At 35.8% G+C, this 13,406-nt stretch overlaps 2 protein-coding genes across 28 annotated transcripts in view; one reads left to right on the top strand and one right to left on the bottom strand.

Annotated features, from left to right (window-relative positions):
• dlg2 (discs, large homolog 2 (Drosophila)) overlaps positions 1 to 11,520 on the bottom strand; it is a 277,202-nt gene extending 265,682 nt beyond the window's left edge. For 20 of the 24 annotated variants that reach the window (XM_073874337.1, XM_073874334.1, XM_073874333.1 and 17 more), the window contains exons 1-2: positions 10,164 to 11,430; positions 6,195 to 6,326 (exon numbers count right to left, since the gene is read on the bottom strand). In XM_073874337.1, the coding sequence (XP_073730438.1) occupies positions 6,195 to 6,234 (40 nt within the window). In that variant the 5' untranslated portion in view covers positions 6,235 to 6,326; positions 10,164 to 11,430. Of the gene's footprint in view, positions 1 to 6,194; positions 6,327 to 10,163 lie in introns of all 24 variants that reach the window. The other 4 variants (XM_073874328.1, XM_073874329.1, XM_073874330.1 and 1 more) reach the window with 4 other exon arrangements.
• A 73-nt stretch (positions 11,521 to 11,593) lies between these two features.
• On the top strand, positions 11,594 to 13,283 carry tmem126a (transmembrane protein 126A). 4 transcript variants are annotated; one of them, XM_055208358.2, is made up of 5 exons: positions 11,594 to 11,744; positions 12,325 to 12,444; positions 12,520 to 12,709; positions 12,790 to 12,904; positions 13,010 to 13,283. In XM_055208358.2, exons 2-5 carry the CDS (start codon positions 12,328 to 12,330, stop codon positions 13,206 to 13,208), a joined length of 621 nt encoding a protein of 206 aa, XP_055064333.1. In that variant the 5' UTR covers positions 11,594 to 11,744; positions 12,325 to 12,327; the 3' UTR covers positions 13,209 to 13,283. The 4 variants fall into 4 exon arrangements, with proteins under 4 accessions (XP_055064333.1, XP_073730458.1, XP_073730459.1 ...); XM_073874357.1 differs by having other exon boundaries at positions 11,597 to 11,744; positions 12,325 to 12,440; positions 12,516 to 12,709; XM_073874358.1 differs by having other exon boundaries at positions 11,726 to 11,865; positions 12,325 to 12,440; positions 12,516 to 12,709.
• The last annotated feature ends 123 nt before the right edge of the window (positions 13,284 to 13,406 follow it).

Raw genomic sequence — 13,406 nt, 5'->3', positions numbered from 1 at the left:
ATTTGGTATAATACGTATTTCCGTGGTTTATGGTTCAAAAAACATTATTTTCCACATATTGTACATTTTTGTAGCTCCAGATATACTGTCTTCCTGTAACGCACTGATTTTGTACAAAACTCATCGATTTGAAAAGCTTTGTTTCCCTAATTGGCCAGCTAATCTGTACGTTGTGATTGGCCTGAATACCATGTCAGACGGAAACATGATGCTCCTTACCATGTTTGAAAGATTCGCTCACAATGCAAAGCTAACAGGAGTTAACTTACAGGCTGTGAGTCCAAAGCGGGAGGTATTATGATATTGTCGGTCTTCTCTATGTCATCAATCCCAGGAAGTAAACTGTTGCCTACAATCTGTGTGTTTGTCAGAGATTTACATTTGGAGATGATAACTTGCGTCATCGTTTACTTGGGGCTATGTACCTTTTGCATATCTTTAACATGTACTACTAATACACTCTTACACACCAAAGTAAAATCGTGAATTGGACCATCGGTGCTTTTTAATCAAAATCTGAAAATGTACTTCCACCCTCTTGTGGTGAATCCTTCTCTGATGACTTCAGCTAGACGGATTAGGCAGACCATCCATTAACCCTGATCAATTTCTGAATGAAATGCCTACAGTGGAAAACACAAGCCATGCCCGCTATTTCCAGTATGATATTCTGTTTCACTTGGAAATACGTCACAATAATACGGAAGTAAAGTCAATCACACAGCTTCATGCTGACAAGGACTTACAATGTTTCAGAAATAAATAATGTTCTGAAAGTAAACTGGGTGATGATGAATGCCATTTCATGTTGACTTTTAAATCACTAATGGGTGATCCGCACGAAATCCAGACTTAGGTGTCAGCATCAGATTTTTTAAAGGAACACGCCCACATTTTGGGAATTTAGCTTATTCACCGTATCCCCCAGAGTTAGATAAGTCCATACATACCTCTCTCATCTCCGTGCGTGCTGTAACTCTGTCTGACGCAGCCCCCGCTAGCTTAGCTTAGCACAACTGCCGCATGGGCGGAGTGATTTGCACAATTCTGACCGAACTCTCTGCTCCTCACCAGGGGCTTCTCGTGTGCTGCGAGCAGATCACTCCGCCCATGCGGCAGTGCTTCGTCTTCAGAGAATATAGTTCTCAGTATGTATACTGTTAAAAGATCGCTGTGTCTCATATCACCTTGTTATTTGTACACGGTTTGACTATACAAATCACAACACATAAATAGGAAAATGATCGCGTTATTTTGTCACTTATTGGGAGCAGTATACTAGCTGGAGCCATGCATTTCCAGTCTTTGTGCTAAGCTAAGCTAGCGGGGGCTGCGTCAGACAGAGTTACAGCACGCACGGAGATGAGAGAGGTATGTATGGACTTATCTAACTCTGGGGGATACGGTGAATAAGCTAAATTCCCAAAATGTGGGCGTGTTCCTTTAAAAAGTCTTTGAAGCCAATTTTTTTGCACATATAACATTAAGGTCTGAACTTACTACAACCATTATTTTTAGAGGATTTAAAAAATATTTCCTATAGAATTATTTACATTTTTTAGATTATCATTATCATTACCGCAACATGATATTACATTATACAATATATGCATTTTCAAACTCATGTTTCGGTAATGAGAACTAAAAAGTTGTCTAGGTATTCTGACAAACAAAATTTCAACTTTTATCTGGAGAGAAAAATAAGAACTGCTTACCTGGTAGCCATCTTGAGTGTTAAAGTCAATTATGTCCCTTCCAACATTTTTTTTTTTTTTAAATGTTAGTTCATTGAGGGCTTAAACAATGATTGAAAATTGTTGCGGAGGATGAGAAAATTTGTTTTGGACACATTTATATTCCTTATTATTGTCTCTACATTTACCAATGATCACCAAATACCACGTGTATCTTTACTGTAAATGTTTATAGTATAACATACACTGAAGCTTTTTATTTTTTAGATTTTTTAATTATAAATATTTCCATGTCAGAGAACCCAAATCCAGTCATGGACACATTGCGGTAATAAAAAAAGTTCCCCTTAAATGTGGAAAAAACAGCAAAATTGGTTTCGAATGTCATTCGAAATCATGTGCAAAATAGCACATGAAAAGATGTTAGTAACTGTATAACATGGACCCTGGCTTAAATTGAAGAAATGTTAGTAACTGTATGCTTCTTATTTTGAACCTCTTACTTTGCATTAACTTTTTTATCTAAATGTTTCATGACACCTCATAAGTCTAACTTCGCGAGAATCACCCAGATAGCTGCATTAAATACACACTATAAAATGCTGGGTTATTGTCAACCAAGCTTTGGGTCAAAAATGGACAAACCCAGCCTTTGGGTTACAGGTAGGTTAAATTACACAGGTTTGTCCCTTTTTGACCCAATGCTGGGTCCATCCAGCATTTTTTACAGGGTACACACACAGACATGGACACAATAAAAGTTCAGATTCATGCAGTAGTCGGATCAACTTTTGATGAGCTTGACAAAACTCCAGACACCCTAGAACGCAGGTAAGAGCTGACTCGTATTGTTTTAGCAGCGGAGCTCAATTTCTCAAATTGAGACCATCCAAATTTCTCAGACCATCCCCTGGTATAAGGGACTTCCCTCCCGCAAGAGTAACTGATCTGATTACAGTTTAGCAGCAGTAGTGAAAAAACTCCTCGTGGGACGGTCTCTCTGAAACAAGAGTGCGCCGTCATGGCTCTTCTATTAAGAGGGCAGCATCCAACCTTGTTCAGTTGACAGTGATAAATGAGACCCATTAAAAACCTCTATGGAACAAATTGGCAGACTATGGTTGGTTTCTCGATTAGGACTCGCTGGCTCACGATCCAAAGGATTCCGATGAGCAGCTGTGATGAAGAATATTTAACCGGAAAATCTCTTTTTAGAAAAGAACAGACTCTAAATACAGACAAAAAAATCACACTTTCCCTAAATTGACTTGACTCCAGCGGGATACAACTTAAGCACTGTAATTGACAACACAGTCTTTCTATTATAGCCTTTACATCTCAAATGTACATCGTTGTCGTGCAACATCTCTATACAACCACATGCCGAAATCTTTAGCAAGCACTCCAAAACCAAAAACCACAGTACACATCTTACATTACTTATGCAATACCTTGCACGCATTACTTTGCTCTTTGATATCTTCTTAATGAAACACTAAAAAAGTGGCAGCAAACAGGTACAAACCACAGCACAAGCTTACCATTGAAGTTCAATCTATGTTTTCAGGTGCAAATAACTGACCAATAGCAGAACGGCAGTTATATTCAACATCATGAAAGATCAAGATGTGTTTCCTGGTCAATGGGAGACTAGGTTAAGCAGTTAATAGACTGCACTTCTCCGCCATGATGGCATACTGTCCAGATTACTGGCACAGTAATACCTTCTAAGATGATTACTGCTATTTCAGGAAGCATTAGTGACCTCAACCTTTAATGGCATTGTATTGAAAATCAATAGAGATCTGCACGATTGTTTGCATGTGCTCTTAATTTCAAAGTTACACGTATGATCTGATGGGGTAGGATATTCAATTATGATGAATTTCAAATACTGCACATGATTTCAAAGGACACCAAACCTGACTGTGTCACCTTTCCAGTTATTAGAAAGCAATCTTCGGTTAACAGATGACGATCAGTGGGTCAAGCTGAAGGTCAGAGAGGAACAAAGTCATAACAGATAATGAGATAACAAAACGTTATCTATTCTTACAAATATAACACTATCCAGAGCCAAATCTTTAATCTCAAATCACAAAACCACCTCTTAAGAAATTACACACGCTAATATGATTGAGTATATTGCTTCTAAATATACTGAAATTGAATTCATGTCATTTTTTATGCATGACCAATTTTCATTCAACTTACTACAGACTTTTTGGAGTGTTAAAACCTAGACCCGAAACCTATGCACAGGGCCTGATTCAAAGATAATAGTAAATTCAGCAAGGCGAAATCTATATAAAAATCAATAGAAAAAGTTTAAAAGAAAGATTTATCCATGTAATTTAAAAAAAATACACGCTAAAAATATGCTGGGTTATTTTCAACCCATCACTGCACTGTACAAATAAAAGTTGAAATAACTTAAAAAGTTACTTCAATTGGTAACACATAAAACAATTTAGCTTTTTTAACTTACATTTTTCAATTAAAGTTATTATTTATTATAATGTATATAATAGAATATAAAGTATTATTGCCGATTTTATTTATAAATAGATTGCAATCTAATTTAAATTTTCTTTGACTATTGTAAATGTAGTCATTTAATAACAAAAGATTTATCAATGTAATTCAAAAAATTAAACAATAAAAATTTGCTGGGTTATTTTCAATTGATAATACATAAAACAATGTACCTTATTCAACTAAAATATTTCACTTAAAGTTATTATTTATTATAATTTATATATATATATATATATATATATATATATATATATATATATATATATATATATATATATATATATATATATATATATATATATATATATATAATAGAATGTATAGTATTATTGTAGATTTTATTCATAAATAGATTGCAAACTAATATTAATTTTCTTTGACTATCGAACATTTATTCATTTAAAGATCACCTATTGTCCGATTCACATTTTTGCATTTTCTTTGGTGTGTGTGTATTAGTACATGTTAACGACATGCAAAAGTACATACCCCAAATCAAACGATGGCGCGAGTTATCGTCTTCCACGTAATTCTCTTTTCCTGGACTACAACAAACACACGGATTGTAGGCAACAGTTTACTTCCTGGGATTGTTGATGTAGACGAGAAATTATCATAATTACTCCCGATTCGGACTCACAGCCTGTAAGTTAACTCCTGATTTTTTTAGCAATAAAATATGTGCTCTTTAATAACATAAATAACCGGTGTCATATTAAACTAGACATGCCAACTTAACAAACTATTTGAAACTATTTGACTAATGTTGATATTGCTGTATTATAGGGGTTCTGATTGTCTTGAGGATTATGAAAAACTGCTGCAGTTAAAGCCAAAAACAAAATTGAATAATTCAAATCTAATGCACTGAAATGCTGTCGCTTGTTTAAAATAATTTTATGTTTAACATTAACGTGTGGTGTCATACTTTCCACTAATAGGAGAAAAGGCACTCCGCTATAAGATGAAAACATGTTAGACAAAATTGCCTGCTGATCTGACAATCAAATAAATTTATGAATTATTTTCTTAATGGCTTTTAATGGAAGATCTTATAAGGTAAATAAAATGTAACTTAATGTACACATTTGGTAGAAGCTTTTATGTAAAGTGACTAGCTGTACACTCAGGCTGATCACATTGTTATCATTAGGCTAAATGTCTTCCCTGAGAGCCCAACCCATGACCTTGGTGTTGCGAGCACCATGATCAACCAGTTGAGAAATCTGACCATGTGCCACCACTGCACTCCTTATTCAAGAGCTGCTGTGTTTAACAACTCAGTGAAGACTCAGACATCTCATTAAGTAAATGAAATTCTAGAATCAATGCAATAAGCCCACATTCAATTTCTTACATGTACAACGAGAAACTGTAATATACCAAATCCATCTCTGTACTCTTTACTGAACTAAGGATTTTGCATATAAAAAAATAATTGAATTCAGATTCATTCTCTAGCGTTCATGTATGCATGCTAAAAGCATGTGGGCTGTGTTTGACCTTGGGTATGAATACAGGAGTAAAACCAATCAAGAGAGATTGTTAGACATGTTGTAATATCTCTGTTTCATGGAAAAAGACAACAACTAGCAGAGACGAGCTTACGGAACACATCTGAAAAAAACAGCGGCACAGGAACGCATCTCCTGCCACATCAGCAAGGTTAAAAATAACTTTATTTCAGAAAAAGCCCTAAAGCGGCAAAACGCGCCCACTGCTTAAGAACTACAGAATGAGCAAATGTCACATCAGCAGACGAAACGCATGCAAACAAATATAGAATACAACATTAGCCAGTAAACCTAAGAAAATGTTCAGATTAATGCAAAAGTCCAAAAATGTTGTATATTAAAATCAAAAGTTTCACTTTGTTTTCTTTGACCTATTTTCCCATAAAAGAAAAATGAGGTGCATGGTTAGTAAAAAAAAGATGTTCTGAGTACCCTCAAACAAGCTTACCTACAAGAGCCTGGAAAAGACTGCTTTTAAAGATGCCCATGACTCTTATGATGGCAGTTTTGAGCTGTTGTTCCTCTGGTTTCTTCAGTTTTGAGCACTAGTCCTCAAGAAGGCGTATTGCCCTGGCTGTGTCTGCAAAACATAACAAAATGACAATAATATCATATGTTAATGTAACGTGTGTAAAAATGTGGAGCTATATATAATTAATATAAATAAACTTTATTAAAAGCAGTATTATGACAAACAAAATATAAAAAGACTTAAAGGAACTCTTATTGTAGATAAATTAAATTCCATTGAGAGTCACAAACTGAAACTAAATAAAATGTTAACTACATTAACTACTAAATGTGATTTATATTTCACATTTATGCATTTGGTAGAAGCCAATGTAAAGTAACTAACAGTACACTTAAAGGTCCACCGCTCAATTTCAAAACGCAAAGAGAAGTTACAGTAGCTGCCATAGGACAAAAACGTCATCATTTAAGACAACGTAAGGACGAAACGTGCTCTGTTTGTCCGTTTAGGGCTAAACATGATGGCAACTTCCATGTAAGGAGACCCGCGGTGTATGTAGATAAAAACGGCTCATTTAAGGTATAAAATAATACAGTTCATTATGTACACTGCAAAAAATGACTTTCTTACATTTTTGTCTCGTTTTCAGAAGAAATATCTAAAAACTTTTAAATTAAGATGATTTGTCTTGATGAGCAAAATGACCTAAGAAAAAATCTAGTTTTTAGACAAAAAATATACAAATTAGGTAAATTTGTGCTTAAAACTAGCAAAAATATCTGCCAATGGGGTTAGAAAAAATAATAGTGAAATAAGTTTACTTTTTCTTAAACATTTAATTCAAGAAATATTTTCTCACCCCATTGACAGATATTTTTGCTTGTTTTAAGCACAAATTTACTTCAATTGTATTTTTTGTCTAAACTAAAAAAAAATTCTTAGGTAATTTTGCTCATCAAGAAAATGCATCTTGATTTAAGATTTTTAGATATTTCTACTAAAAACAGGACAAAATAACTAACTAAGAAAGTAGTTTGCAGTGTAAAGTCTTTATACACCACTGATAATATAGTTATGTATATTATATTGCATTTCTGTCAAGAAATCCTTCCAAAAGTCCCACATTGCACCTTTAAGCAGTAAAAAAACTTTGCTGCCTTAAAACTTTTTGTTGAATAAACTCAGATTTACAAGATGAGTTGTTATAACTACAGATAAGTTGTTATAACTCATATAAATATAGTTGAAATTGTATAAGTTGTAAAGATAAATAATAGTAAGTTGACATGACTTGTAAATCTGAGCTGATTTAACAAAACATTTTAAGGCAGCAAAGTGTAGATGTTGAATCAATGACCTTTGTGTAGCTAGAAGCATGATCTAGTCTATCATAAGCTGTAAAGTTTAGTCGTAGAATTAGTGTTAGCGGAACAAAAGGTGAAAGGATTCAAACCCAGGGAACACAAATACTGATAAAAAATGTATACCTTCATTGTAATGTATACCTTCATTGTAATGAACTGTAACTTGCTTTGGATAAAAGTGGCTGCCAAATGTGTAAATGTAAATCTACATACAAAATGAACTTAGATTAATTTTAGATTAATGTCTGGGGTGTGTGTCATTTCAGTTATCACCATTTTCATGCTTTTATAACACTGAGACCTGTTAACACCACACACACACACACACACACACACACACACACACACACACACACACACACACACACATGCACGCACTGCACTGACTACTACTGCTCAGACACTATTATGAGTCAGTCACATAAACAGTCACTAGGGACATGACAGGGTTACAAGTAATTTCTGTCATCAACAGAGTCCTTTAAGCCAGTGTTCTTCAACCCTGGTCCTCGAGGACCCACTTCCAGAATGTTTTAGATGTTTTCTTAATTAACACACCTGATTTAACTCATTATCTTGTTATGGAGACATTCTGGAAGGAGGCTGATGATTTGGTTCAGGCGTTTAAAATAATGAAACATCTAAAACCTTCTGGAAGGGAGTCCTCACGGACCAGGGTTGAAGAAGCAACGGGATTTAAAGGGGACATATCATGAAAATCAGACTTTTTCCATGTTCCATAAGTGCTATAATTGGGTCCCCAGTGCTTCTATCAACCTAGAAAATGTAATTAAAAGAACAACACAGTAACTTAGTTTTGATAAATCATTCTCTGCAAGCATGTGAAAAAATAGGTCATTGAAATTTGGCTCCCCTTGTGAGGTCAGAAGGGGATAATACTGCCTCTCAATCTGCACTATCCAACCACAGCACTGCCATTTAGTGCTCAGCTCATTTGCATTTAAATGGACACACCCAAAACATTTTTGCTCACATCTACAAAGTGGCATTTTTAACATGCTATCATAAAATTATCTATATTTTAATTTAAGCAAAAACTTCACATATGTACTGGGGACACCAAAGATTTATTTGACATCTTAAAAAAAGTCTTGTGAATGTGTCTTTACACTGCAGAGAAACTTAAATAAAAATGTAACATATGCGGAAATGAGGCTGTGGTTTACCTTATCATAAAAGCATTAAGTCTACAAAACAGAACTGTTTGGTTAGCGCAGTGGTTTGAAACTGGGGGCCGCAAGATGGTGCCAGGGGAGCCCCAGTTTTACGACATTTTATGAAATACATTCATTTATCATGAATTCTGTGTAATTAAACCTAAAAAATAAGGCTACTAACCAAAAGCACTACTTTTTTGTATAATTTAATGTTTTTTTTTTTGTTTGTTTTAGAACAGTTTTTGTCACAAATTTACTTTGGGGTGCTGTGAAGGAATGCACCGTACACAAGGGGGGCCGCACGCTGAAAAAGTTTGGGAACCACTGTGTTAGCGTATATGACGTCAACCAGCAGAAAAACAAAAGAGCGTTTCGTGATGGATCTCTATTAAGGTAAAATCCGGTCAGACATGAAAACTATGCAAATCATGGGTTCATGATCTAATCTAGCACCTGACATTATATAAAAATGGAGCATGAAGTTAAAACTATTTGGTTTTGCAAGTCAATTCAACCTATTTTAGGTATCAAAAACATATATTTTGATTTGACACTAATGCATTTCTTTACACTGTAGTTGTTCGTTATCAGTAATAAAACTGTTACAGTAGTAAGTTAACAAGGAGTACATACAGCATTTAAAAGCCTATAGAGATAAAGCTATGCATGTCATTTAAAGAGTAAGTAAAACACAGCTGCATACCAGTATGAAATAAAAATAAAAACAGCTTTTGAGATCATCTAAGGTCATGGGCTGGTTGGCCATCCTAGATCCCATCTATTTTTACAGACTACAAACTTATTGCAGAGTGTAATTACACTATTAGTGCATATATAATTACACAGTTTGTAAGTCTCTACCGCATATTTAAAGCATAGGCAGTATAAAAGTCAAAATTATAAGGATAATACAAGGCATGCTTACAAAAGTTCAATACTTGCCTGCAACTATCAACTAATAAAAAAAAATAATATTCTGCACTATCTAAACATACCTATAAATACATGTGTAGTCAAATAAACACGCATGTAAGTTGTACACAGATGAAGATTTTCATATTTCACTTAATCTATCGTTTATCACTGGAAAACGGAGGGAAAATATAACTTTTTCTACTTTTCTATTACGATACACTTGTAAAAACATTTTACACATCAAGGCATTAACATATCTTTAAAGTTAAATATGTAAAATCGATCTAAAGCTAAAAAAAATATGCTTGATTGTCAGATCAATACTGCTAATGTAAACTCAGGTACAGAATAACTTTAGAAATTGTGCCACTTTTTGACATTGAGATGACTGCAGGTGACTGCATTGACCTAAATTTACCGCGTGTGTTTACAATATAAGACGTTATATAAATGATGCGTTATGCATAATGTATATATATTTTTCTCACCTCTTTTCCTTAAGGGCATAATTACTCCTATGTGTCCTTGGGGGATTTCCAGGCATTAAAACAACACAGAAGTTTCGCCCTCATTTGCTGTAAGTATCCTGGAGAAACTAAAGCAATAGTTTACAGTTCAGTTTGTTGGTTTAGATGTAAAAGCAGGATGAACGGGTCGTAGCTCGTGACGTTTAAGTCAAACAGAGAGACACGCGTGGAAACATCTTGCAGAAGAAAACACAGCAGCACGCGCTGAGCGCATGACAGTCGCCGATGATCGACCGTATGAGAAATAAATCCATAATCCGATAGTAACAGTGGATTGTGATCGAGTACACCTTGGCATAGATGAGAAATGTCTAGACTTGTCTCCAGTGGTTGGATGTGTTCGGGGTTGGCTTTATTTTGGTATGCAATGATTATTCTGCTCTGCTGTAATATTCCCACAACCATCGACTACTTAAAGGCCTTTGGTGTTTTTTATAAACTACAAATCTACGAAACACTCAATCACATCGTCAATAACGCAACCCACGGACATATTTGAATCGGAAAACAATAGCGACCCTGACAACTATTAAAGGCGCAGTGATGTTAAAGCCTTTCATTTATCTCTAAATCTAATCACTAACAGTTATAGTTTTTTGCCCCAAAGGGCCATTTATACATCAAATTGAAGACAATCTCGAATACATGGCTTGTGTTGGATCAGATTCAGTCAGTTTATGCTGATCAAGCATGTTTAATAACTAACGTTAAACATTGAACAGTATAAGCATGGCATCTCTAATAACTCATGTCTGTGTGGAAGTTTAATGCGGCATGCTTGTAAACAGTTATTCAAGTTGCACTTGTGATGTTGGTAATAAATACTAAAGCGTGTGTTTTATAGTTGTAGTGTGAATATGAAATCAAGGATCCGTTAATTTAAAATTGGTGGACTTTTTCCAAAGCCCCAGTCTTTCACTTTGTCAGTCATCTTCAACAACTCGTCAATTTAGCTTCGAGAGGTCAAATACCATACAAACTGCTAGTTATATGAACAAATAAACCAGGCATTTATCCAGGATGTATTTCCTCCACGGTGAAACAGCAGCCCGTCGCTGCGACGCCTGTCGGAAAACACCTGCAAGTTTTATCCAGCTTTCTGATAACGCATGGCTCCACAAATATATCCCAAACGATCTCTTCAAACGTCTTAACATGCAGTTGAAAACAACTTCACCTCATTTTTCCGTTACACTGTCCTTTTTTCTATGGATCTTCACGGCATCTTTTGCCAAAGCAGGTTTGCAGAGACTCTCTACGGTGGGTGCAGTATCACCAGCAGCAGCATCATCACCAGTTTCGCCTTAGCAACGAGAGGGTTGACCCGCGGGGACTGACAGGGCGCGCCCACCAATGGCGCTGGTCTCTTCTGGCAGTTGGCGCACTTACCGACCAATAGGAATTGTTCCTGGAACTCGGGGTGAAAGTTGACTAAAACATGTGGTTAGACATGGCTGCGCCCTGATGCCATAAAGGACCGTGACTGGTGAACGGAACATAAATTATAATAGTTGTATAGTATATTTACAGATTCGACCGTGGGTACGTAGCAGTCTAAACATGTATAAATTGTGTTGAACACTTGCGAAAGATTTTATTTTTTAAACGGACGGCAACTTGATTTTAACTTGCTTTAGGATTCAGCTATCGGGCATCAGGAGAGGTAAAAACAAACCAACTATACTACTACGTCTGGAACTACCACACATAAAATTATTAATAGAAACGTCACGCGTGTAAGTTATAGAGGAACAATGTCTTTTCCGGCTGACGGCCAATCAAAATTCATTACAATTTGAAGGACGCGCATTTAAAACATGAAACTGCAACGCGTGCGGTTTAAACAAACAACTTTACCGTCCGTTGTGTGAACGCTAATATGGTTATAATTGCATTTATGAGTTTTCTTCAATGGTCTTTCACTAGCCATGTTGGATTCATGCGGCGATGCGCAGACCGTTCGGCATATGACATCACAGTACCGCGAGAGCTATTTGAACAGCACAGCTCTCGCGATACTGTGATGTCGATTTGCGCATCAAGAAGTCACACGCCTATAAACTTCAAAATAAATGTTCAAGTTAACATGCAGTTTATATAAAATGTTTTTCTCTCTTTTTAGATCATGGCAGACGATGCAATGTCCGTTAAAGACTCTACCCGGGTTCAGACATCGTCCAGGTCAATGGTTATAGAAATGCTGACTAGAAAGTTTGAAAGGCTACCTGATCTCGACAGGCAAGTTGTTTATAATCAAAATTTAAAGTATTGTATTTGCAGTTAGATGACGTGTGTTGCCTGTGTTCCCATCAGAAAGCTGTTTACATACGGCCCCGTGTATTTGGCTGGCAACGCTGGTTTTGCAGGCTTGATTGCCAACAGCCTTTACCGACGTGCACTCAATGTCACCCAAGGACGATTTACTTCCAGTCTTCCTATGGCCGTTCTTCCTTTTTTGACAACAGCAGCACTGTACACTGCTACCGTCACAAGTCCTTTAATGTCAGGTGTGACTTCTTAGCATAAACGTTTTTAATTCATTTGCATTGCGTATTATCAAGATACTGAGAGGCTGTTTGTTTCGTAGGTGACTTGAACTGCCCAACATGCACCCTGATAAGAGGAGCATTGGTGGGTGTGGTTGGTGGGGGCATATATCCCATTTTATTAGCCTTACCTGTCACCGCTGGACTTGCAGCCAGGTAAACCTATATACTGTTTCAACACATTGCTTTTATAAAAAAAAATTGACTAAACTCTCCACAGGATCTTCATTAAAATATGATGAATCTTAAAATGTCTTACAGGTATAATAGTGCACCAATGCCAGAGAAGGGTAACGTCTTGCGCTTCTGGATGAACCTCAGCAAACCCATTGTACGAAAAATGTATGCTGTTCTGTTGCTTCAGGGTTTGTTTGGAACCTACTTGAGCTCAAAGCACTTTGACATATACCTAAAAATGCTAAAAATACCCGATTCAGACAGTGAAGATCTTCACGATTAGTTAACGCTGACACTTATGCATTGTAAATATGTTGTTTATCAAGTTAAAGAACTTCAAATAAATGTTGTAACCCTGTTTTATCATGCCAGTTCTGTTTGTTTTGAAATTTCATCACCAATAAATTATGAGTTTGTGCACAAAATCTTCTTTTTAACTCATCTGAAGTTGATTAGAAAAAGGATAAATTAACCAATGCCT

Source organism: Misgurnus anguillicaudatus, chromosome 12, assembly GCF_027580225.2.
Source record: "Misgurnus anguillicaudatus chromosome 12, ASM2758022v2, whole genome shotgun sequence".
Classification (NCBI taxonomy): Eukaryota; Metazoa; Chordata; class Actinopteri; order Cypriniformes; family Cobitidae; genus Misgurnus; species Misgurnus anguillicaudatus.
This window is presented reverse-complemented; position numbering and strand designations above follow the sequence as displayed.